Source organism: Vanellus vanellus (assembly GCF_965231255.1).
Source record: "Vanellus vanellus genome assembly, chromosome: 7".
NCBI lineage: Eukaryota > Metazoa > Chordata > Aves > Charadriiformes > Charadriidae > Vanellus > Vanellus vanellus.
In genome coordinates, this window is record NC_138912.1 from 28050313 (window position 1) to 28077059 (window position 26747).

At 40.7% G+C, this 26747-nt stretch overlaps 1 protein-coding gene across 1 annotated transcript in view; it reads right to left on the reverse strand.

The window, feature by feature from the left end:
- Positions 1-203: 203 nt before the first annotated feature.
- ZCCHC24 (zinc finger CCHC-type containing 24) overlaps positions 204-26747 on the reverse strand; it is a 114751-nt gene continuing 88207 nt past the window's right edge. The window contains exons 3-4 of the mRNA XM_082486538.1: positions 10816-10980; positions 204-445 (exon numbers count right to left, since the gene is read on the reverse strand). Coding sequence (XP_082342664.1) covers positions 332-445; positions 10816-10980 — 279 coding nt within the window. The 3' untranslated portion in view covers positions 204-331. The remainder of the gene's footprint in view (positions 446-10815; positions 10981-26747) is intronic.

The following is a 26747-nucleotide window of genomic DNA, read 5'->3' on the forward strand; positions in this document are numbered from 1 at the left end:
GGCCGTGATATAGGGTCTGTGTAAACAATCAGCAGAACCTGCAACCATGGTTCTGTTGTGAACACTGTCAGTAACACTTTATGTATGTGTTGTACATATATATAAATCTATATATATATGCATGTATACAGATCAGTCCTGTAAATACCTGTTGCACGCGTGAGCACGTGCAGGAGAAATGTTACATTCTATTAATGGTAAGGCATATTATTAGATAGGCAATATTGGCAATTATTTTAGCTTTTATCTTGATTTGTTGTGTTGCTGTTGATCGCATGCTGCCAGAGGATCTTTAAGGATGATGGGGATGGGAAGAGGCCACTTCGAAGGTTTATTGCACACGGCGGCAGTAGTAGCCCAAAACTTTGCACTTCTCACACAGATGCTGGGGATGCTCTTTGCTCTGATCAGAAACATCCAGGCCGTCCGGCTTTTCCAGGGGTCTCTGCAGTGAAGGGAAGGAAATCGGATTAAATCCAAGGTTTTGTCACTGTTACTCTTTACGATGCATGTGAAGCCTACTTTTATCTTTACTGAGCTTTCTCCTAGTGATTATAAAGGTACTGCGTTTCTTTCCTGAAGGGATGAAATATTTTTTCAGCTCTGCATTGGTTCGGAGTGGCCTCACAACTTAATGTCATCGCTCTTCTTAAAGGTGGTGGTAACTTTGTTGTAGACAAATTACTAAAAGACTGAATTGGGGACTACATTTATAAAAGCAGTAACACGGAAGAGTTTGTTCTCTTGGCTCCAGTAAACTGAGATGTCCCAAAGGCATTAACACCTCAAGCTTGGGAATCCCATTACCAAGCAATGCCAGCAGGGGTTACCAATGTTAGAATTAGCTGCTACAACAAGAAAACTGCCTTAACCACGCACAGATATTACATAGCTAAATGAGGTTTTCCCAGTACTCAGTCCCATATTTCTGAGGCTGAAATTTTTGAAGTAGAGCAGCTGCAAAGCTATTAATCAAAAAAACCAAACAACCAAAATCCAACCAAAATAAAAAACCAAACCAAAAAACCCAACCTCACAACACAACCCTTTGCCCTGAACTTGAGTGACAAATTGACTATGTATTTTTAATAATATTTGTGAAATCACAGGGTTGGAAGTATACTCGGTTAAATAAGGGAACGAAACTGCTTTGTTTTTAGTAGAAATTTGTTGTTTAATTTTCTATGACATGCAAAGGGTTTCACAATCATTCTGAAAATAAAATACCCATATTAAATATTGCCGTAAGTTTAAGTGTTTGGAAAGTCTAATAGTTAGAGAGGTGATAGAGATGTGAGGTAGAACATCATAAAGTGCACCATTTTTTTGAAAAAACAAACAAAATTCCCTAACCTGTAATTTCTCTGGTTTTGTGAAATGTACCTGAAAGAGTATTTCATTGCACAGTGCCTTCCCATGAAGACAGCGGTTGTCCTATGGGACTGTAGCAGAGACAGCACATGGTGTGAATTCTGAAAATAAGCCATAAGCTTCTCACTGTTCTCACAGGGATACTAGACTCTTGCTTATCTCTTCAAAATATGGTTCTTGGAGCAGGGGGTGGATAAATATAAATTACAAAATTATGGCCGTTTATCTTTTCACACCTTTCCTAAATCCTAAAGGCTTTACTTTAGCCGTAAAATCTTAAAGTGCACCTGATCATCTAAGTTTTCATTTGTAAGTTCTTACTTCCAAAGCCACCCACCTGAGACCCTGTGGATAAGAAATGAGACATTCAAAGCTTGCTTTTTTTGCCTATGTAACACTGCAAGAACAGCTCATAATCCAGAGAATAGAAGAGTTTCTGAGCTCCGAGTAGCTAAAATGAGACAAAATATATTCTATTATCCTGAACAAGTGATTTCTGTGAATTTTTGCTTGGTTGTATTGGATTATAAGTGCAACACTTATTATATTGCATGACTAGTTAAAACTGTCGGTGGTGGTGGTTTGTTACTGATTCAATGCTCTTACCCATGATATTTCCTGAAGTTTTGTCTGTCCCGGGCCATATATTACGTGTCTTTGAGTTTAACTTCATTTACAATTTAATTGCAAATTGGATTTCCTGCATCAGGTAGGGGATAAGGTATGTAGATGGACCCCCACATCTCCTCTAAATCCTTTAACCTCCCCCTGCAACCCCACTGAGCTTTGACTGACTTGTTGGGAAGTCAGTATGTTAGGATTTGAGATCAAACCCACCAATCCTATTTCTAGGCTTGCAACCCAACCACTAGTGCAGGCAGTGCTTCTGCTACAGCACAGACAAGTTAGTTATTTGGTCAGAAATACTGCCCTTCTACTTTTTCTGCCATTTATTCCACCACCCACAAATTTTCTTCAAGAATTTGCGTTACATAAATGTAGTCAAAGATGATGCTCGCGTTCAAGAATCCAAGGAGTTAATTTATGCTCCTCAGCAGAGAATTTGAGAGTTTTGAAATGCTACACTTAAACCAGGCTATTTGACTCAGCTCTGATTGCTTCTACATGCTAGCTGTGCTCTGATTAAAGAGAAAAAATACAGCAGTTATCATGTTTATTGATATAAGCCAGATTTTTTTTTTTTTTTTTAATACGCAAGGCCTTGGGAATAATTTTTCCTGGAAATAGTGCAAAGGACATTGGGAATGCCTTGTAGTGCCAAGAGTTTTTGGATGGTTTTCAGAAACAATAGCTCTTCGTGGTTTGCTTTCCCCCTGCGTTGATTGAGCTCAGCTTTTTGGCCTGCAAAGCATTTCGATTTCAGAAATGTTATTGTTACCAGCGTGTTACAACACAGAGGCTGGGGAGAGAGGGGTTACAAACGCAGGAAAGCAGGTTGCCAAGGGCCAGCTGGAAGAAGAGGCGCTGAGCAGAGCCTGGTTTCTGGTGAGGTGGTGGAGGGCTGAGGCTTCAAAACTGGTACTGTGCTTGCGTGGTTTGTGTCCCAAGAACACTGCAATCCAACTTTTGTATAAAATGAAGCCCCAGCTTATCTCCGTTTGCTGTTTTCTTTTTATGAGTTTCTCATAAGGCAAAAAAAAACCCAAAACCAAAAACCTTCAAACACCCCGAGAAGCAACTGTTCTTGTCCTGCTGCTGTTTGTCTGTTTCTAATTGTGGAGGGCTTTAAAGTAACAGCCTTTCACCCTGGCAACCTTTCTTACGCCATGCTAAAAGGGCAGGACACTAGACAGCCAAAGAGCTGTGTGTCCATCGAGGTTTGGACTTCCTTGGCACCTTGGACAATTCTCACCAGCTTTGGCGTGGTGGAAGCAGAAGGGAAGGAGAAGATGCTGGCACAAGAGGGGTGCGGCAGGGTCGGGCTGCCACACACTGTGTATTAGTTTTGGGGATTGCCTGAATTGTGCAGAAGATGCGAATATCTGAGGAGGCTGCAAGAGTTCTGTGCTGCTGCTGAGAGGCTGGTAGTGTGAAAACTCAGCCATGCCTTTGGAGAGGGTGTGGAGAAGGGACAGGCTATTTGGCTGAAAAAGTAATTCCTTTCCTTAGAGGTGAAATGGAGCTTGTAAAACAACAGAAAATCCTGCTATGTTTCTCTGGGAAAGGTATGCCTTTTTCCATTAAATGGAGAGTTTAAATATAATACTTCAATTTTCACTTTTTCTAAATGCAAGCATCCAGGATTTGGCAGTCCGTATTTTCAGTAAAAACTACAGGGATGGGCACTCTTATGTTCTTCATTTTTGTGTGTCTTTCTTTAATTTTCTCCTGGTAGTTGCCGGGTGGAAATAATCTTCTGCAGCTCCACCAGGAGAGCACTTGTTGGTGGTGACTGAAGCTGTTGCCTCAGGGGAATGAAGCTGAAATAAATTTGAATTTCTATAGCAAATCCTATCCTGTAAATTAACTTTTGATTATGAACTATTGCTGTCCCAGTCCACATGTACTGAATGAACTCTGCATTCCCCACAGTCAGTTAAAAACCCCAAACCCTCAAAACAAAAAGCTCACCCTTATGAAGTGTTAGGTGTCAGAAAACATCGTTAGGACACCCTTGAGGAGGATTGCTTCCACTAAGAAGTAGAATGGAATAATGTGGCTGCTTATGTTTGTATTTAGAACACTGGAAATTTTTTTGCTGTAGAATGGAACAATTTGATTCTACCGCTGATGGATAAAGAATTGCATCGAAATTCAAATGTAAGAAAACATTTATAAATAATTTTCTGGAGTCATTACCTCAAGTCTTAAAGGAGCAAATGAGATGATTAAATGACAGATTAAATATGTGAATAGAAATGGATTCTACAACCATAGCTGGCAGGATAATTGTTAGGTTAACAGTCTTAAGGAGCCATAGCTAGCTATGCTTCCCTCAAGACACATGCTATAATGAATTCATAAATTTTTAGTCCAATAAAAAATTATGCACTGGGGAAAAAGGATGAAATGTAATGTGCGTGCTTGAGGAGCAGACCCTCTGCTTTTCTGTCTGCTGGGGGGGAGGGGGGAGGGGAATGGGGATGTTAATGAAGCCCTCAGTTGTCGCTGTGGACCACGAGAGGCGGTGATAAGATGGCTGCAGAGAGAGCAAGCAGCCTGTGTCAGCAGCATGCTCTGGGATGGGCCAGCTAGGAATGAATGATAACTGCATGAACTAAACGGCGAAAGTCTCTTTTTAGAGTTCAGAGAAGCAGCAGTCTGGGGTGATCTGTATTCCCACTACTGGAGCACAAAAGCATGGGCATGCTGGGGAGTGTTTATTAAATGTAAAGAGTCAAAAGATCATACTTGTAGGCCTGAAACCTGAAAAGTTTATTGAGCTTCAGTGATCAGACCCATCCCTCCCCATACTGAGAGAAGAGAGGTGGCTGTGGATGCACCCGGGTATGGGAATTGTGATGGGACCACTGCATTGCCCATGGAAGTAATAGCTTGGATATCGTGAAGAATGTATTTACATACTGAATTATTTCCAGTCCAACAGTAAGTTCCTGACAGCTGGAAGAAAATAGTGTCCAAGAGGACAAGTCGGTCACCAGATGGCTGGTTCTGCACCAGTGCAACAGCTGTCATCACAAACAGCACTGGAGTTAGCCACAAAGTCAGAGAAGAAGCCTTGATAAGACGCCAGCCAGGAAGCAACCACAGGCGCAGATGTTGCCGCTGTAGCGGGCAGGGGAAGAAAATGAGAATTCAAAGCTTGGCATCTGGGATGTCACAGTGCCAAGAATGCCGGTGAATGGCTATAAGGGCTGGCTCCATTGCTGGAGCAGGTTAAGAAGGAGCATAAACAACTACAAAATCCAAATTCCTTGGAAGAATAAGAGGTAGGTTTAAGTCCCACCCGAGACTTCTGTTTATGTTTAGAGTAGCTAAACTAGCTACCCAGACAATGGCTTTTAGAATAGCCATAGAGCAGCTTTGTCAGGGTAGTTCTTTGGTCTCCTCTTCCTCACTAAGCCTTGGGCTCAAATGGCCTCCAATTTTTGCCCCGTATCCTGTGAATTCCTGTAAGCACTCTCATGGGGAGGTTTACTGCTTGAGGGATGTGGTGGAAATGCAAAAGGAGGAACACGGTGGCACAATTCAGTCATGAAAACAAAAATGCATGCAGTGCTTCCTTGGAACAAAGAGCAGTTTTGCAGCTCAGGTGTAAGAGCCACCCGATTCCCTCCTCTGTGGATGAGTTGGGGAATGAATGACAGCAGCCCTGCTATCAGACTCTTGTGTTACTTCTTGTAATACATGCTCCACCATCTCTCTTAAATGCAGAGATTTAGAGCTGTATTTATAGAGCACTGAAGTATATACACAGCTGTAAAACTGCTGAGAAGACTTTTCCTGCCCCAGAGAGATTAAAAGCTCATTCTCACAGATAGGGTATGTGGAGTAAGAGCGCAGGGCTGAATTGAGACATTCCTTGTGGGGAATTGGCACGGGATCATTTCCTGGAGTGAAACGAGCCTCCAGGAATAAAAAGCAGGTGGCAGGGAAGTGTGGCTGCTCTCCTCTCCAGGGACCCACTAGCGAAAGGTATGCATAGGAAATCAAGATTTGAGCATAGCTGCACAAGCCATTCACAGACCCAGCATATGTGCTTGAATGGCTACCCCAGAGCTATCCAGAGTGGAGATTATTATCTTCAGTACTCTGATATTATTGCCTGAGCCAGTTACATGGGAGTACTCAGGCATGAACCATCCCTTGTGAGACAATGTGGACAAGCCCTACAGGTCTGAAAACTCCATAGATTGAGGAAAGTAACTGGGGAAGATGAAAGAGATGGAAAGGAGAACTGGAGAAAAGGGCGAGCCTGGGAATTGAGAATAAGCTCCTAATTCACTGCAATGAACATCAAGCAATCCTGAGTATAAGGATTTCATTTTTCTCTCCTAAATTGGACAAAAACATCCTAATCCCCAACATTCAAGATTATGTAGCAAAGCTTGGTGGCCCATGTGGTTATATTTCAGCTACTGAATAGACTCTACAGAGGTTGATCTATTTGGTTAGAAGCTGGGGGAATGCAGAGATACTTAGTAATACCAGAAGATGGAAAAGTATCCTCAGAGGTGGTTGCTTGTGTCTTGTCCTATATCCACACCTTCCCGTAAGTGTCCTCTACTGCCCAGGATCAGATGTGGTCTTAGGGGAGTCTGATGTGATCTGGTATGAGTTTTCATTCTGTGTACACTATTGTGAATGAGGACTTTTATAATATGCTCTTACCAGGGAAATGTGGCACCTGACAGGTTTTAAAGACAGCTTGAGTTGTCTGCAATTAAGTAATTTTTGTATCTTTGGAGGCTCTTGTAACTTGACATAAGGCTAGTTAATGTTGAGGAACCAACAGTGATTTGCATCTGCTGATAAAATGTTCATTTATTTTTTAAATAAAGCTAAACGTAACTTCTTTATCTGTTAGGCTGCAATGATACGTTTACCAAACAGCACGGCAAGGAGTAAGAAAAGGAGGTAATGAATTTCTAACACCTTGAAGAGAAGAAATATTGACAAAATTGTTTTGAAGTAGAAATAATATATTTCACTAGAGGTAAATAGTGTCTGAGCTAGAATGGAGGTCAAATTTCTGTCTGACCAGTTCATCTGGGTTTTGTTAAATTAAAAAAAAAAATCTTATGGATTAATTTTACTATGATCACTTGACAGTATGTTGACTTTGCAGTGAAAGGATAGATGCTACAATGCAATATTGATTTCTTTTTCTTGAATGGAATTAAAATCGCACAAGAGAAACATGGCTTCTAGGCAGAGGCAGTGTCTTTTCTTAGATGAATTGTTTAAGTTGGAAAAACTGTCAAATAGAAGATTCAGATGAGTGAAAATACTCTGTTCCCGTATAATGAAGGCAATAGGAGTACATAATTAACTGATGCACTAATGCCCTGAGAGGGGGGAAAGTGATTGCTAAAAACTTCTAGAAGTGCATAGGAACCCAAACATGAAAGAGGACTCTTATTATAAGTGCCAACAAAGTAATCAAAATCTAAAGAATAAGTAGGATATATATATATATATATAAAATGATAAGGTGGTGTGGCAGTGGTAATTAAAAAGAGCTACTAAAACAATCTTATGTGCACAATAAGATTTTTTGTGCTTTAACTCTCAAACTATAAATATTGAACTTCTATTGAATGTCTTTTGCTGTGCTTTTACAAAATATACTCATTAGTGTAAGTGCACTGGTGTCTGGGTAGAGCACATTTTAGAAAATGGTGCAGAACAGCACCACACAGACCAATGTTGATAAATGTTTAGAGAGAGCCTGGTGTGGAGCTGGATGCTAGGACAAAAAAACATGTATGGGTGAGCAAACACTAGGCTCTGTCAAGAAGCAGTGCTGACCTCATGCAGCCTAAGTTAGCTCTCCTTTGCCGCTGGCTCTGTGCATGAGCTGATGCTGTTTTCTTTACTGTCTGGCTATTGCTGGTATGTTTAATCAGAAGCAGCACAGGGCACCTCTGGAAGAATGAAAAAGAATAGAAAGAATGACGATAGTAACACTGAGAAATAGAAGCTGATGGAGGTGAGGCAGAGACAACAGGATGTAAAATCTTTCAACTCAAAGTTGTAAGTTCAAATTTTGGGAAAGAGCACTAGTGACTGGCTGCAAGTTATTTATATCTCGAAGCCTAATTGAAATGCACTCTTGTCTTGAAGATCTCAAATAGCTGCAATACCTACTGGTGGGACACGAACATGTGGATAGATTACAAGAGCAAAGCTTTTCCTCATCCTGAGTTATAGTGTCCTTAGGGAATGATGTGGAAACATAGTGACAGGGGTCAGCTGTGGAAACCTGCACTGCACATGCTGTGTTTATTCCCTGGAAAACACCATGTCTAAGGGTCCGAGGCAAGCACAGCTTCCAGAAGCACTGCAGGCTGAAACCCTTCCACAGTATGTCTTTGACTTTAGTATCACTATGCAGATTAGACTCCTCTAGACCTGCCACAAGGTGCAACTCTGCTCAAGGGACTACTTGCAAACCTTCTTTGTTACAAAATGGACATATTCCCAAGTCTATAATGCTGCTTGTATAGTGTGGATGGGATACCTCTTGAGCGATTTCTTGTGACCCTTTGAACAGTAACATAAATGATGGAAAGAATTTAGAAAAGCAAGGTAAATATTTATAAACTTGTGTTATAAATCAGTTGTCTTGTAACTTCTATCACCCTCAAGACTATACTTTCATGCATGTGATAAATGACTTCATTGCTCAGCCTGGATTTTGGTGAAGTTGTCTACACAAGCTGTCTAAACAGACGCAAGGAACCAGAGACCTTGGAAGCTTTGAGATTGTCTCATTGAGATTGTTAGTGAAAGAAAACTGCTTAGCTTTCCTTCCATATATATGCTTCCACAAAAAAAAGAGGTCTTTGCTTTTTCTCACTTGCAGTACAGTTTCCAGACATAGCTTTGTCAGGGAAATTAGACTGCAGTTTCTAAAGATGACCTCTTATTTTTCAGGTTTGGAATCAGAGTGGCATTAGTGCAGAGAAAGGGGAATGGATCACATAATCTCAACTGGCCAACAGAAAAAAAGATACTCACTGGCTTAGCCAGAGAATTGTACAAGTCATTGTAAAGTAGAAAAACTCCCATGAGAGAAAGAATGGATGATTGTAGTGAAGTATGTCAAGTTTAAACCAAGGCTTCTGCCACAAGCGTGGCAGGCTTCAAACACAACATTTTAACTGCAATTCATATTGCCGCAAGGTACTAGCAATTCTAAACCAGTATTTCTGTTGCATATTGGAATGCAATGCTGCTGTAGAGACTGAGCCAAATCTCGCCCTTAGAATTAGATGAATATGCATATGTATACAAGAGGAGGAAATATAGTTGATTTGATATTCTGGGGTGAATAAAGCTTAATAAACTTATTTGTATCTCCTCTTCCTGCTTGTTGCAATGGATTTCATTGTCTTTTCATCATAATAAAGTCACAGTATCCACCTTTAGGATTTTTTTTTTTTCCCTGACACCCTCCCCTCCAAAATCTCATGAAATGGTATGAAGTGTTCCTTATGAGCCCATGGAAAGAGCTTTTTATAGGAATTTTGCAAGCACTTAGGTAACTAATGAGACACCTAAGGCTCCTGATGGAGTTTCCCTTGCACCTATTGCAAGTACATCTAAATGATCTGTCTATGGTTTGAGCAGTCTCTGAGTGGGCAGCAGGTAACTTGACCCATGCACAGCTCTATTTATTACTAAGATTCAGCTAGGATGAATTATACCTGAGGCAAATCACACCTTCCTAACTCTTAAAATAATTCTCACCTTTTCCATCCACAAAAATTTTCTGCAATATTGCAAAATTCGCCCCAATTTTTTCCATGATGCCCAAATTTCTTCATGGGGTTGTCAGAAGTGACTTTCTGCATGAAAAGTCAGCTTTGACAGCCAGTCTGTAGCCCATTTTGCCAGGGAAACAAGGGGTATGAGTTCATGCAGTGGGTCTGTCTCCTTCCCACTAAGGACTGCTGAACTGGTTGACTGCTTGTGACCGGTGCTGGTGGGATACAAGGAGGAACTGACAGTTAGCTTTCCCATTGTGAGCTGGAAATGCAGGAAATTACCCCAAGGGATAGATGCAACTGCAGTCTGCAAGGAGGAGGAAGGAAGGCTGTGTGCACCACGTCAGCTATGGCTGACAGGATGGCAGATACAGCTTTCCTAGCAGAGCTACTTCCTAGACTTGACCCTTTCAGCTTAATAAAAGTCTTTCTCTTGAAGTTCTTTGCTTGGGCATCACTTGGTACTGTGGAAACTGAAAAACTTCTCTATTACCAGGCTGTCTTGCTTTACTGTCATTAACCAAGGAATTCTGTAGGCAGGAGTTGTGTTTGTATTTTTCTCTTTTATCACTAATCTTTATAAATAGACATAGCCCCTTGACCAAATCTGATCTCATTTCAACAGGTTAAAAAAGTAGTACATGTGAAATAACTCCACTGACACCAGTGGAATGAAGCACTAAATTGGTGTAAATATGAAGAGAATCAGAACTAGGAGGCCCATTGCTACTGCTGAACTTGTTTTACTCCATCTCAGATTATAAGACCCCGCAGCCTGTTTCTATAATAAAGGCAGGTAAAGATTTTGATTTGTAGGTATTTTTACTGAAAGATAGGACATTCCCATTTTGCATCTCTGACACCTGTCCAGGATTTCCAGGACTGAGCACAGCAGCTCATCAGGGGAACAATTTTTTGGTGACATGTTATAGACCACGTCAAGTCCTGTTTAAGTCTTACCCATGCTGTACAAAGTCAAGAGCATTCCTAGTTCTGAGCCTGTATGCCAGCAGCTCTGCACTCCTCCTACCTGTTTGTGAGGATAAACATTAATGTGGCACTTGATACATTCTTGTCCCATGTTAGCCCAGGAGTTTCCACTCATCCATTTTCTCTTGCATTTGGGGCACTTATATTCACCGAAGCAGCGTTTCTTGCCCTGGTATGGAGTCAGGCCTTCTCCTTTTGGACGAGCCTACAAAACAAAAGGAAGTAGCAATGAATCACCACAAAGAGATGGGGTGGAGTAGTAGAGAAGTATGTTTTTTTTCTTAACTAGGAAACTTTAGGCAAAAGATAATGGAGGCAGACATGAAGGTCATATCCCTTTAACAAAGAGTTTGTATGTTGAAGCTAGAGTTTAACAGTTCTTAGTTACCTCTTTCTTAGTTAACTCTGTAAGAAGTATTCAAAAGTTCAAGAAGACTTGTAATGTTTATAAGTCACACTGAACATAGTATTTAGAAATATGCCTGTGTGCTTTTTATAATGAACAGCTTTAATACCCATTTCATTATAAGATCATCTCTATTGAGTACATATTGCTAATATTATATATAGCTTTTGGAGAAGTAGCTCACTAGTAAAGTACTATATTTCTTAACTAGATCCTTGTCTATTCCCCACTAGAAAAAGAAAACTTTTTATAATTTAGCTTCTCACAGCATCTAAACAATGAAATATTGGCAATTCATTAGTATGTGGATACACATTATTATATGGGAATGCACAAACTGGGATTGAGTATGAAGGAAAGACATGTTTTTGATTAGTAGAAATCCTTAACTTCATTAATTTCATTTGTTTTCTTTTACTCTGGGTAAACGGTTTCACTGATTTCCACATCTTGAAGGAAATAGGAAGGGATTCTCACATGGACTGTTGTGATGTCTAAACGTTAAATGTTTCCTAAAGAAAGCCTTTTTATCTAGGGAAGCTAATAGAGTCGACAATGGCCTTTTGCAAATACTGCTTATATTGCTTCTAAATATGTTCACTAAAACTGTGTTGTACTTAACAAAAGTACAGTAAGGCACATATGTTAATATGTTAAGGTGAAGATGAGAGTATTGCATACAGCTGTCCTGAAGACAGCTGTAAAGATGATGCTGTTTTCTAAGTCTCTAGCAGGTGTTGAAATACTGCCCATTTTGTTTATTGTTGCCTAGATGGAGATACTTTGCCTGTATAGTGGCAGAATGGTATGATCACCTATCAAAGGTTTCTTTGTCACTTCTTTATATGTCACGCCTCTGTGACTATTTTTTTTTTTTAAGTTCCCAGATGAAGTTTACAAAAGTTAAATGACCCATCATGCTGGGAAAGGGTTTGTTTTTGTTTCGGGAGCTTGTACAATTTCTCAGTGTGTAGGTTCAAATTGCTTTTTATGTGAAAGCATGGGTTGAAAAAGCAGGTGGTTGGCAGAAGACCTGAGCTTGGCAGAAGCTCTGAGACTCAAGCTCCCATGGCTGATGGAGATGGTGTACGCTGTGTTACCTCCAGGGTCACACGTGGGAGCAAGTGGGAAAGGAACATTGAGTGCACTCCGCCCCGCACACTGGTGGGTGGAAGAGGATCAGGAGGACCCCGAACCTACTCTGGCCTCTCTTTTTTTTTTTCTGTAATGTCAGTAAACAACATTCTCTATTTTTCATGCTTATTCCTCAGCATAGCAATATTCTTCTTTAAAAGATCAGATGTAGTAGCGACTTCTGTTACAAATAGGCAAACTTCTATAATAATTTGCTTCATGACACTCAATCTGACAAGCCACTGTAAATATTCTGGCTCAGAGCAAAGATCAAGCTGACACTAGGACACACATATTTACACAAGTATTGCACTGAACTAAAAAATGTGTTCATTGGCATAATGAGAAACATTTGGAATTCCATGACTAAATGAGTGCTGGCAGGCACCCAGAGTGTAATCTTCTGATCCATGGTGTCTCTTGATAAGGATGGGAGACTGTAATTGAATGTAGGGCAGGAAAATGTCAATTTATGGAGACACCCTTATTTTGGACACTTAATTTGTCTCTGCCTCTGAGGAATTTGTCACACAACTCAAGTCAGTGTAAGAAGGAGCCACGTGCTATCTTCACTTAGAAATTCTTATGGAATTGAATAAGAACCTGGTGTAAAGAGAGATCCCATGGTTGAGGAACGTTGCCCTTCCTCCTGAGGTGTCAGAGATTGCTTTATTTGTAGTTTCAATTGGGGCTATGTTATTGAACAGAAGACGAGTTATTTCTGATTCTCAAATTCGTTGGCACTCAGACTCCTCCTGTAGACCTGGAAATGCAGCTTCATTACCCCTACTAAGAAGCAGTCCTTTCAGAAAATGTGCAGGTCACAGAGTGCATTATTTCCAAAAGTAATAGCACTGACTTTGGAGACAGAGCATGTTTGAAAAGTCTTGTAAATATTTACAAACAGTATTTAAACATAACACTCCCACTGCAAAATGTTATGCCAGCCATAAAAAGCATTTAAACATCAGACTCCCACAGCAATATGTTGAGCTAGCCACAATTCACAGACAGGGGAAACTTTCAGAGATGGCCACTTTGAGCAGGTGGATAACTATAGGTTTCTCTGGGTCAGGTAGCTGACTTCAGAGACACCAATGCCCTGAAATGCTCTGCCCTCACAAATGCACAGGAGAGCACTGAAGATGCTAATCGATGAGGTCCCCTGTGTGTACAGCTGGGCATCACAAATGGAGGCTTTCCAAATTAGAAGCTACTTTTAAAATTTGGCTTCTCCAACTTGCTCAGTAAATCAGAAGCAGAACCAGGAAAAGAACACAGGAGCCCTGACTCCAGTGGTTATTTCCTGTTATAATTGCTAGACTAAACTTCTGATTTATTTTTATTTTAACTTTTCAGCTGTCACAGCTCCCTCCTCAGTCAGTGACTTTAATTAGTTTGCTGGCAAAGCTACAACATTCTCTGTAGGTGTTTTGCTATTCTGCTTTATGGATGTTTATACTTTGCCCTAACAGATATTATTTTCCTTCCCATATCTTCAGTTTCCCAAACTGTGCCCCACAGGGAATTTGGATTCTCAAACAAGCAAGCTCATTTTCTCTAGTGAGAAACATCATTAGGAAGCAGTGACAGCAATGAAGGCAACTCTCCAACTCCCTCCACCCTTCAGCTCCAAACAAAACACAAATTTGACAGTATTTGGTGAAAGGCAAAACCTGAGTGAGATACAGTAATGGCTCAAGAGCCATCTGATGCTGTTTTTTTGGTTTTTTTTGTCGTCCCCTCCTTTCAGTGTCTGTGGCTTCAGCAGCAGCACAGTTGAATTGCATAAACATTTCCAAGAAACAGCCTGGTCCTTGGCGCAGAAGCAGCCAGCCCAGCCCGGCAGGGTGCAACGAGCACCCAGTCGCTCTGCAACAGAGGTGTCTCAGTGCTCATCCAGCTGGAGGGCAAGAACTGCTTTCACCAAAGGTTTTTCTTAACTAAGTACCAGAAAAGAGCAGGACAACACATTTTGTCTTTTTTATTAACCTAACAACTCTTATTTTACAAAATGTAGGATTTACCTTGTTTAAACCATTAACCTCCTATTTCCTCCTCACCTCAGCTTGATTTGAATGGTGTTTAATAGTAAGCCTTGGTTGGCGTTTAGGTCCTGCAATTTCCTCACTGAGCATTATCTTTTCTTATTCTTTATGCAGATAGGCATTTATTTATGTTCCAAGTTAACCTGGTAAAGTTATGCCCCTATTCATAATGGCAAAATATTTTGTTGTTACCATGTTAACGTATGCTGTCCCGTTGCCTTTAGGCACAGGTAGTCCTTGGCCCAGTTTCTATCCTTGGCTGCAAAAGCTTGGTGGAACCTCTGTCTTACCATGTTTGAAATAATATTCAAACTAGGATACAAACTGTAATCTGAAAAAGGCATTTACGTTTGCAGCATTCTTTTTCTCTGGGGAGTTGACAATTTTATGCTTTAAAGGCTGATTTGACAGGCTTACTCCATAAAACCAAAGTGCCCAGCATTTCTCCTGCTATGTGACTGTATGGCTCTCTGACAGCTGTATGTATCTTCATTCAGATATTTCAAAGATTATTTAATGCTGCCAGGACAGGTAGGCCTTTGGGAATGATCAAAACCAAACAGATTTTTTTTTTTTGAGAAGGACCAGAAACTAGCTATTACTTGAAGCATGTCTCAATGTCCAGATCTAGGCCTACGTAACAGATTCTTTGTGCTGCTTTGACTTTGGAAATCAGCAGGGGATTTGCAGAAGGGAGGGCCTTCCTTCCCCACGATACCCCAGGGGTGGCAGCTGTGGTGGCTGAGAGCCCCTTCCCTCCTCACGGCCCTCAGGCAGAACTTGGAGCCAGTTTTGGGCTGGTGGTCGTAGTGCTGATGCTGAAGGGGACTCCCTCAGGCCCTGAATTCAGGAAGCAGCGTGGATTCTGTAAAAGGCCTCGCCAGGCCCTCTGTCCACTAGCCGTTAGCCAAACAAAAGGACCTTGCCCTCTGCTTCATAACACAGCGGTACATCACCCTGGTTTTCCAGACAAATGAAATAATCTTTGCAGGTTTACCTAGCCAGTGCACGTGTTTGCCTCAGCTAGATTCACTGTATGTACAAAGCCAGCTTTTTTTTTGTGTGGTACAGCAACAAAAATGACATTGGTATTCCATCCTTCACTGACACCCAGCTGCCTCTATTTTTCAGCCTCTTCCTTTCTTCAGCCAAAACCACAAATTGGCCATAATAAGATTTTAAAACTGTTTAAGTTGAGCTTTTCTGCTGGTTACTGGCCAGCCAAGCGCTCTCACAACCTATCAGATTGTGCATCTCGTGGTGGAATCTGCCAAATCACTTGGCAGTAACGGACATAATAAAGGACTCTTTGCTTTCCCCAGACAATTCTCTCAAAGTATCAGTTTGCAGAGTCAGCAAAACCAAAACCAACCCCCCCCCATGCCCTGCTTAAAACTAGATTCATTGTGAACGACAAAGGGCAGAGAGTTCACTCAAAGGGAAATGCACAGGGACAATGTATTTAATGCTCCTCTTCCTCTCATCTTCCCCCAAGTTTGTGTTACACAGCTGAAAGGCGTACAGCACAGGGGGAAGATGAAGTCTGTATTGGTAGGTGGGTCCCCTTCCTACAAGAACTCTCTAAGGGTCTACTTCTAAGGATGCTTCATCAAATAAAGCAGAAAAGCAATAACAGCAAAACCAGCTCCCAAGTTGTTTGCAGGAGCGGGAGGGCCGAAGCTATATTTTGAAATGTGAGTTCTCCAACACTCTCAACTGTAAGTCAGCACAACTAGGAGATGGTGTTAAACCCTAGCACTCTTATTTTGCGCTACTTTATGTGCATAGTTTTGAGAAAGATGAAACGGTAATGATAAAGCATACCCAAAATGTTCAACTAGAAAGGGGAGAAGAAAGTGTTAGGGCTGATTTGGTATAGTGGGTGTCCTGATTCTGCAGCCAGTTGTAGTGTGTTGGGAAATTCACTGAAGGCTTCTGACCTTTCTCAGCTCTGTGTAGGCTATGTAGAGAATGAGGACACACTTGCATGCTTTTGTCAAAGTGGCACATAAAAGGGAATCCTTAGATTAGTTAACTTTTTTCCTTTGTCCCTTCTGACTTTTGTATTCATTTAGATCTGAGTATCAACAGAGTACATAGACAGATATGGAGGTTGTATATTTAGCAAATGAATTCTAATATAGGTGGTTTGTTTTTCCTTGCTGCAGTTAGTCTGTTATACTGGTGTACGATATTGCTGATGTATGATACTGGAGACTTCTGAGGTATTTAAATAAACTGTCACAAACCCTTTAATTAGTACATGTAATATAGGAAGAGTATCTAGGGGATACAGAAACCAAATTATGCTTTGTTTCAGCCTTCTTCTCTCTAGTATAATTTGTGTATTAGTGATATGAGAACTCTTACTTGATATGGGTGAGTTAAAGGAAAAGGAGGATAACTGCCAGAAAGCAGACTCTTCATTACAGCATTACTATTTAAATAAAATTCTTCTATTTGATTTACTGAAAAATAGATATTATGGAATTTCTAGATGTATTGGATATTCCAGACGAAGGATTTATGACAAATAAAATTATATGTGAGCAAGACAATGCTGAAAAATAAAGAAAACCTGAAAACTTATTCATGTAGCTTAACAGAGGAAGCCAGTACATGTTTTATTTGACTGGGATTTTCTTAGGGATCTTGTCTGTCACAAGGCTTAGGGCTACTTCACCCTCTGATAGGGATTCTACTGTATGGCTTTTATTGTCACTGGAAGCATCAGGAATTTACACCATGGCATTCATAGAAAAAGGCTCGTTCTTCAGGGCAGTTAAAGCTCATCAGTTGTTATTGCTGATCTGAAAGCTTCTGTCACACTCATAGCACTTCTGCTCTTAAATTCTGATCAAAGTAGGAGGTGGCTTTGTACAGAGGTCCCAAATAATGAATTATTACAGCTGGGGATCTAATAAAATTGGTAGGATTTCCCAACAGCTCTTCTCTATGGCAGTAAGTGTATTCTAGCCTTCCTGCTTACTGTCAGTGACTTGGGCTGGGGAAACGGGGACAATGAGTTGCTGGAGCCGATTCCTGGCCTCCCAAAGAAATGTAAAATTAGAAGAGGATAAGACTGCTTAGGCTCTCTGTGTGTCTGCTTGCTGTTCCAGAGGTCACCGTATACTGTGCTCTTGCTAGTATTATATTCTGTCACCTTATGTGGACAATAATTTCAGAGTCAAGTCTATAGAGAAGTTTGCTCCTGTACACATTTCTCCTTTTCTTTTATTTCATCTTCATACATGTACCTCTACTGAGCATAAATATAGTCCTCTACTTTCTTGGCCCTGCAATCAGTGTCTTCCTAGCAGGGTGGTGTTCAGAATGGAACACAATTCTCCAGAAGCAGAACATTAAACAAAAGATGTGAGTATATGTAGTGTGCAATCCAAAATAACATTAGTCTTTTTATTTTGCTTGAACAAATACCGTATTTCTGCTGTTAATAAACATTTTAATTCCCCAGGTCTTACTCTTTGGGAAGCATTTAAAAGTGTATTGATTAAGCTGCATCAATGAACTTTTATAGGTAAATTTTGAAATGGCAGAAGACCAATTTTATTTGTCATTTCAATATATGAGTATGTATCTCTTGGTTGCTTTGAAAAATCAGTGTTGTCAACATATTGTATGTTAACTGTGATTTTTGATCTTGTTTCCACAATGGTAAACCAAGAGTAAGATGTAGCAGTATTTGTTACTAATAACACGCACATGGTTTCTGATGATGATTAAAGCAATAGGCATGGTTGTCATGGACATGCTGATCAAAGTCTAGAAATCCAAGAAGCTGGCTTGGCAAACATTCTAACATTTAAATCAAAATCTGGTTTTGCAGATTTTTCAGAATCTTAGCCATGCTTTTTGGAACAAAGGCTTTTCTTCTGCTACGAAATGCCTAGCTGAGCAGATCATTAGAACCATCCTTGGGCCAAAGATATATAATACTCATTTCTGTGCTCAGTCAGTTTGAGGCATAATATTTGCAGAATTGCCAAATGTTAGTTACTATCTGATGTGTCAATTACTAAACACTGAATGATCTGAGAAGTTGATAGTGTGGGTTTTCTTCTTTGAGAATCCTAGCTATCACTCCACAGCTAGTATCGAAATAGAAAACATGTAAAAGCTCAGTACCATACAGTCTGAGAAAACAACTGTATTGATCAAATAATAGTACGTTGTCTTCATAGGCCTCTGTCTTAATAAAAAAGGACTTGGAAGTATTGACACAAGCGAGCAGTGTAATAGAAAAATATTTGGGAAGAATGGTAATGTGTGACATGGTTGGTGTTGGATTTCCAACACCTGGACTGAGTCTGTAGCCCTGACATTTCCAGTCTGATCTTGGTCAGGTCATGTAATCAGACTGTACCTCAGCTCTTCATTTGGGGCTGGGAGAAGAGGTCCTTTTGCTCTTCCCCGCCATTTTGGCAGTGGTTGTGGCATTATATAATCGCTTTGGACTATGTATGGTGATGTAGCTTGTGTAGCATAATGGAACGTTGCACTTCATCTGGGGCATCTAAGCGCTATTATAACATACCAAGCAAATAACACTCACAAAACTTTCAGTCAGACCTTTTCATGGAAGAAAATTTGTGTGCATAGTGTATTGCAGAGAAACATGTTCTCTCTTGATGAAGCTCATTAGTGGAGTCTTAATAGAAGGTGAAACTCCCCTTGCATTCACAATTCTAACAAAGCTCAAATATTTTTTTCCTGAACGTTCACACGAATTTTCCAGGTTTTAGAATTTCAAATAATGTACTTGTATATTCAGCTATATCGTGTTATATACAGGGCAACAGGCAATGATCAAGTGTTTAATGTGTTTGGTAGACTTTCAGAGCCACAGAGCTCAATTAACTCTACCCAAATCTTCTATTAAGGAAAGCTGCAAATAATTATCTTGGTTAACTGCACTTCAAGGACTTATTTTACCTGTGCATGCTACTCTTTACTTGCCGAATGACTGTGAAAGAGCTCCAAAATTATCTATACTTGTGGCCTAAAACAGCTTTAATGATTGTTCCCATAGGACTTTGAAAACAATGGAATTACTTGAGCACATAAATAGCTGCCTAATGAATCTTCTTTTGAAAGTATTGCATAACTCGGCATAACCCAGAACCTAAAATTTCAAGAACAGGGAAAGAATAGGTCTCTGGTCCTTATGCATGTGAAGACAACTATCAAAATGTGAACCAAATGTTAATTCTCGCAATGAAGCAAATGTACTGAAAAAAAATCTCTCAGGCATTTGTGCAGCGAAAACTATTTCCAGTGTATAATTTAATGAAATATGAAGTAAAAACGGGGGTGGGGCTAGAAAGTAGGGATGGGTAGTGCCTAAATGAACCTGGGTCTTTGTTGTAAAATTTAAGTATTGCATGTCATATAGAAAATAGGGATTTGCATATCAAATTAGGCATGTGGAAGAGTTAAAATTACACTCGCCTGCTGGGATGCAGTGAGGCACTTCTTTTCAGTGTTACAAGATCATATTCTTCCAAGCAGCTTGAGATAAAAGGAAGTGGTTGAAATCTTTCTTTCCCCTTCTCTGATACAAAATTGGCCATGCTGAATTAATTATGAAGAAACTAGGAATGTATTCATTTTAATAGTTTCCTGATGTGTGGACTCTTTTGTCCTTCTTCATCCGTTGCTTGAAAACATACAATGGTAATACTCTCCTCCTCTCTCCCCCTCCCCCTTCTCCTCTGGTAGCACACTGTATTAAAGATGTTGGCATATTTTTCAGCAGCTGGAATTAGGGTTTTGGAACAGTGAGGGTCACACGCTCGCTATAACCAGGCGTTACCTCTTCTGAGCTGAGTTCAAGACTCATATTTTTGGATCTGTTTAATTGGTCCACCTCAGATGGCTTCATGTGGGTTTCAGATTTCTCCTAAGGCTAATGTGGCACAGCTGGGGCACTGCTCTAGCAATGAGCTGACAAGTCTAAAGATTATGATCTTCTGCCCTTTAAAAAGTAGTGGAGTAACTCTGGTAGCCCCCTTGCCTCCCCATATGTCATGGGACCCCTTCAGAGGCAAAACAGATAGGAAGGCAGACAGATGTCACTGGGGGTCATTTTATTCCAAGTCTGAGTGGCAGGTGCTTTTGAAGACCCGTTCAAAATGTGGGATGATGCCTTCTGCTTCCTTGCTCTTCTGAGATGTGCTTATGCGAAGTCTCCACCTGAAGAGATTTGGACTGAATTATGATGTTGAGATGCAGCTGCAGATCTCCAATAGATCCTGTGACGGTATTTCTTTCCTTAGTAAGTGTTCAGGTAAAGAAACTGCATGATAAGACTCTGTCCAGGCTAGATTGGGTGTGCCACTATTTGGTCAAAGCAAACTTTGAAAAGAGGATTTGGATCAGGGAATTTCCCAATTTATGCAGTGACCATAGAGCTTGCATTCCTTTCTGTTTTATTCTTCAGCTGAGAATCTGAGACATTTTTCACATCAAACTACACAGAGAATAATAATGTTGTCTCTACTATTTGAACTGTTTGTGAAAGCTGCGTAGGAACTTTAATTGCAGACATGGCAACTTGCAAAACTTTTAGTACTTACTCTTCATAAACTACTGTAGCTTAATCTTATACTGGGTGCAGCTTGATATAACTTTGGTGTGAATTTACAGAAGTGAGTAGAGAAAGGACCTGTATTAAATATGAAAAGGACTGCAGGTGGTGATGGGAGACCGCTTCCTCTGCTGCTCGAGTAGCTTTGTAAAATCCTGTTGTATGACTATATGTATCTTTTGGTGCCTTTATCCTTTTGTAAATCTGGACCTGTTGTGGCTGAAAGTATTTTGGGAGAGACTTTAATACCACAGTGATTTTAAGAAAAACCTCAGCTTGGGAATCTGCTGCTTTTGCATGTTCATTAGAAATAGTCTGTTGAACTCCAGGGATGTCAGGAGAGAGATCACTGCTTTATGCTAAGGTATTTTTTCCTCTGAGGCAGAGTGGTTTGTAGGACTCAGATAACATTAATGAGGTACTTACAATAAATAAATAATGATTTTATTTCAATTAGAAGCTTTGACATCATTCATGTATCTAAAAATAACATTAATTTCTTTGCCCAGTTTCCAAATGAAACTGCGTCATTCCTGAAGCATTATCTGTTTTTCTTCTATCCTAACAATTTGTGGCCCATAGCAAGGTCAACCTGATAAAACAGATATTTTAATATCCTTAATTAATAAATAAATTTTTAAGAAACAGATCAAGTTCCTATGCAGTTTCCTGAATAGTTTCTGTCCTGGGCTCTGATGATAGCCAAAAGGTGAGCACTTTGCTCTCTGCAGGCTGGGCAAGGGAGTATGCAGAGGGAGGTATTGCACTGGCAGGCTGAGAATACATGGACTAGGGAGGAGGAGGCAAAGCAGAGAATATTTTAATTTAATGTGATTGCACAGTGCAATATGAAATGCAACTTTAGCATTGTTACCTCTCAGGAAATGGCTTCTTTTTGCTCTGATTTAACTTCATGCTGCTTGTTGTACCCTCTGTACTGACACGCTCTTTTCTGGTTCCCATCATATGTGTCTGAATCATAATAAGGATGGATTTCGTTTAGGCTGAATCAGAAACGCTTTTGCTCTTGTAAAGGTTTTATCTCTTCAAAACAACACTTGGAAAGCAAAGGAAATATTGTTAAGATGATAAGGACGAGTTTCAGGGGAAAGGATGTTTCTAGAAGAACTCAGCCTTCTTCCTTCCTTCTGCTCTGAAAGGGACAGGATCTCTTTCAACTACCCACTAAATCCTTAAGGATTCGAGACTTGGTTCATGGTGCGTCCTGTGCAGTGCATAAGAATAACTACAGTAAGAAAGATCTGAGAAGAATGTGGTCTTGTGGTTATGGCACTGGACTGGGCCTCCGCAAGCCTGGGCTTCATTTCTGGTTTGACTACAACCTCTCTCCGTGTGTTTGTTGGACAAGTTACTTGATCTCTCTGTGCTTCAATTTTTCATTTGGAGTATGGGCAGTACTAGCGTTCTTCACATTCTGGGAGTGTAATTAATGTTGTTACTACAAAAGTGAGCAGTATCTTGATTTTATACAAGTCTCAGATAAGGTTTTGAACAAGGACCGTTATAGGCCTGTCACCAGTGAACCTGACCTCACTACTTCAGCCAATTTTTTAAAAGGCTCTGCTTAACAGATGTTTTCTTTCATACATTTTTTGTTTTCCCTACAACCTGGTTGGTTAAAGTAGTCAGAAATGTCATTTTCCATTAACTGCTTGTGACATCTCCACTGATACATTATTAAAAAAAGCAAACAAAAAACACATGGCAGAAGGAAACGCAAGTACATATACAGTTGTTATAAGGATTTCTGGCTAAGAAATTCTTTATGCAAAAGGTAAAGCATGGGCACTCTAGAAATCTTCCCGCTGTAACTAAAAAAACACAAGGGCTGCCTGCACTCCCTCCAGCCTCTCCACCCCAAAGCAGTGTAGTGGTGGAGGCTCCTAGGACATTAGTACAGAGTCCTCTTCCAAGATGAAATACCACAGCAAGAGTGTCATTGCTTCTAGCTGGAACGGGCCCTTTGCTTGAACTATTAAGAAATGGTGTAAGGAAATAAAGACCAGATGAACAACCACCCTCCCTTTCTCCACCTCAGCCTCCTTCCCTCCACCTTCCCCCCCCATCACATTGTCTCCAAGATGACATGCAAAAAACACCAATTGAGTCAGCCTGCTTTAAATTATAGCATTCTTTCTGAGCCTGGAAAAAGACATGCTATGCATACCCAAAAATGAAACATGACTTCAGCTGCTGATATCTAAACTGTGTAATGTTTTTTATGTTTAATAATGTGAAAGAAACTTTTTTCTTGTCCCAGTATTTTTTCCTCTAGAAATAATTCTGCCAGATTACACGAGGAGAGGGGTGCATAGAAGAAAGTCTTAGAAACGCACCCTTTCTGCCCACAGCAGCCATGCCTAAGTCTGTCCACCTCAAGAGCCCTGAAATCCCCACTACCTGGTTTAGTTCACGTGCCTGACATCACCTGAGAGCTCCTCACTTGCTCACTTGGTTTGGATCCCTGTGCATGTCCAGGCATCTGGGAGGAACCCCTTGCTAGAGTTTTCTTCTACTGTAGGCAGAATCTCTCTATTACGAAAGACCAGGTTTTTAACATTTTTATTGAAGTGCATCAGAAAGGTCTCACTGTTTTAAACATTAACCACTGGTTTGCAATGAAAACTTATAGGCATATACACCTACACTTTAGATGACCCAAAGACAACCATCCTTTGGTGAGAGGTTTGTGATAATACAGTAGGAATCTGCACCTTTAATCTCTGCCATCCTACCCTCCCTTCCCAGTCCACCCTATTCCTGCAGTTGTATTTGCATTTTCCACTGCGTTCCTTCACTCTTTTTTGTTTTTTTTTTTTTATATATATACTGTGCAAAGCTAGCTTGAATCATCTAAAGAATCACTTTGTCATGCTACCAAAACAGCATCAGCCACTGCCAGACTTTGTTAACCATTCAGTGACACTTGTGCTTGATGTTTGTAGTGTTACAAGAACTTTGAGCGTTTTACTGAAACCCTTACAAAAAGGAACTGAGGCTAACTGGTTCCCTCCATAATATCTTTCTTGATCACATGCAGAAATATGCAGTGCCTCGAAGGTGAGGAAGGATGGAATGCAATCAATATGTACAGAGCGAGAATGCTAATAGGTATCTGAAGGGTTGAGAGGACAACATAGTCAAAGCACTGGGTGAAGAGGACTTCTCACGTCAGCATTCTGGCTAGACTGAAGGGACAGAAGTGGCATCTAAGAGATGACTGATGCACAGAAAAGATACAGAATAAAATTGATAGCCTTTCCAGTGATTCAGATTCTGCCAAAAAGTTAGTTAACTGACTGTCTCTTCACTACTAAATATTTTGTTCTTCTAATCCGTCACAAAACAAGCCAGGAGAAGGACTGTTTTCTGAAACTTTTTAGAAATCAGAAAGGTCATAGGTTGAATCAGGCCATGGATGTTGTATATCTTGGTCCATAACTGTGGCTTTTGAGAGAAATAAAAATCTCTTAAATGTTGAAATAGGAAACTCATGTCTGACTCATCAGGCTGCCTGGCTGTACTGTAAGAAATTAAGTCTTTTGGACACCTATGGTTTAGGCTTGTTCTGTACAGCTGTGTAGCAGGAACTTTGAGATTAAGATAATCATTGCTGTTAAAAGTTTGGAATGGAAAATCTGTTTTGACCAGAATACAGTCAGAAAAGTAAAACAAAATGGTAACTGTCTAAACAAGCGAGTTGTAATCACCATTTCCTTTAATGCAAGTATATGATGTTTCAATTCCATTTTTTTTCATTACCTTTTTGCCTATTCCTTCTTTAGAAAGCAAACCTATTAAACAGTTTGCAGCCTTCACAATGCATTTGTACAGTGGCCTCAGACAGCATTTCCTATATTTAAGCATTTTATTGTCGAAGACACTCACACACAGCACTTCCTTATCATGGATACCTAAAATCTCACTTCCTGAAAGTCACTGTTTTCCTGCCTGTGTACAGGGAAGTAGCTGTCACTACACGAGTCTCACACTGGCCTGTTCTGAGTACGTGATGTTGTCAGCGTCGTAGATCTGTTGCTAGCTGCTGACCCAAAATGGAGTAGCCTGAGGCCAACCGGTAGTTCCATATTCTTTGAGATATGCCAACCCAAAGCACATTAGAAGATAAATAATCTTTCTCCCCAAAGGGAGAAATTCTTTTCAAGAAAAAAAAAAACAAGTCAACACCAAAACCCACCACCAAGTAAGGGATCTCTTACTAGTGAAGAACATGCTGCACCAGAAAGCACCTGTGAAGGACAGCTGTGGTGTTCAGCTACTGCACGTGTTCAGGAGCACTATTTTTTCCTAGGGTGCTAGTTCTATTTTAAAGAATAGCCACGTCGCCCTTTTCAGAATATCTGATTCCACTTTTGTCCTAGCAGACAGTTTTAATACCCACAGGCAAGTAAAGTGAAAAGCTCATTATCAAACAATAGAAAGGGTGAATACATGTTCTAATAGAAACCTCATGAGAGCAAAGGATCCACCAAGGGGCTGTAGGGCACAGAAGGCATGACAAGGCTTTGTGCTATGTTCAGCACTTTTCACGGGAACATGTTTGTGACCAAGGCCATCTTCAACTTTTCTAAAGTTGAAGGCAGTCTTCCTGACACAGACAGTGAACAGGCCACTCAAAATGCCTTTACTAGAAGCTGTCTCTCTCTGTTGTTTGCTCAAGGCTAAGAAACTATTCATTTTTTTTTTTTAAGGGTATTGTGCAAGAAGCATCTGGTATAAAATGTTTGCCATAGTATTTGCTGCAGAAGATGACTGGAGAGGTGGGATGAGGATTTGGGGAAGGGAGACATGCGGTTCTTCATCCCTTTTGCTACTGTTTCTCTTTTCCTGTTTCACCCTGATACTCTTTCCATTGAGAGATGGTAAGTCTAAGGATAGACTGATGCCTGCTCTGCTTGCAGAGATGCAGTAGGAGTGAATTTGCCTCGATCTCGGAGGGGAAGAAAAAATTTGAAACCATTAAGAGAGCCTTATCTGGAGTCCTTGATTTTGTTTTTCGTATTAAGGTACTCGTCTCTGATGCACGGGACTATTTTGGCTGTGTTATTGTTTTAAAGAAAAAAAAAAAAAAGAAAAAAACAATATGGAATGATAAAATATAAGATGAACAGAAACAAGCGTATTCCACCTGACTTACTACTACTATAAGGTCTCTGAGTCTAAGGGTCTTATTTTCCCAAATCAAGGAGTACTGTCAAGGCTGTCCTGGTAAGCCATGGATTCAGACTCTTGTGCGGAGGTTGGCACAGCAGCAAATGTCTTCAAGCCCTTTGATTTATTTATTTTACTTTTTTTCAGTCTTTCCAAGGACCAGTTAACTTTATCCGCTCTGTGTTTCAGGGGGATGTGCAGTTCTGTGTGTGCCTGGTGAGAGAGGCTTATTATCCTCTACAGGCTCAACACAAACCCTCGATTTTTAAAAGGCGACAAAGGAGGCGGCTGGTCCCGGTTTCCGGTCTCCCTGGCCGAGCCAGCGCGGCGGGATCTTCGTCCCTGGCCCCGGTGCAGCTGCCTCTTTGTGTGCCCGGGCATAATGAGGAGGGCTGGGGAGGAAGCTGACACAGGTGTGCCATGGGGCCAGAGACTTGGCCGGGGACGCTGCCTCCAGTGCGCGCACACATCTCCCCACACATAGGTCTTGTGTTCAGTTCTTGGCCATGGCCTTCAAGGGCCTCCTTGTCATGGCACAAACAACAGCATCGCGCAGCCTCCTTTCTGCGCTGCCTCCCGGCCGA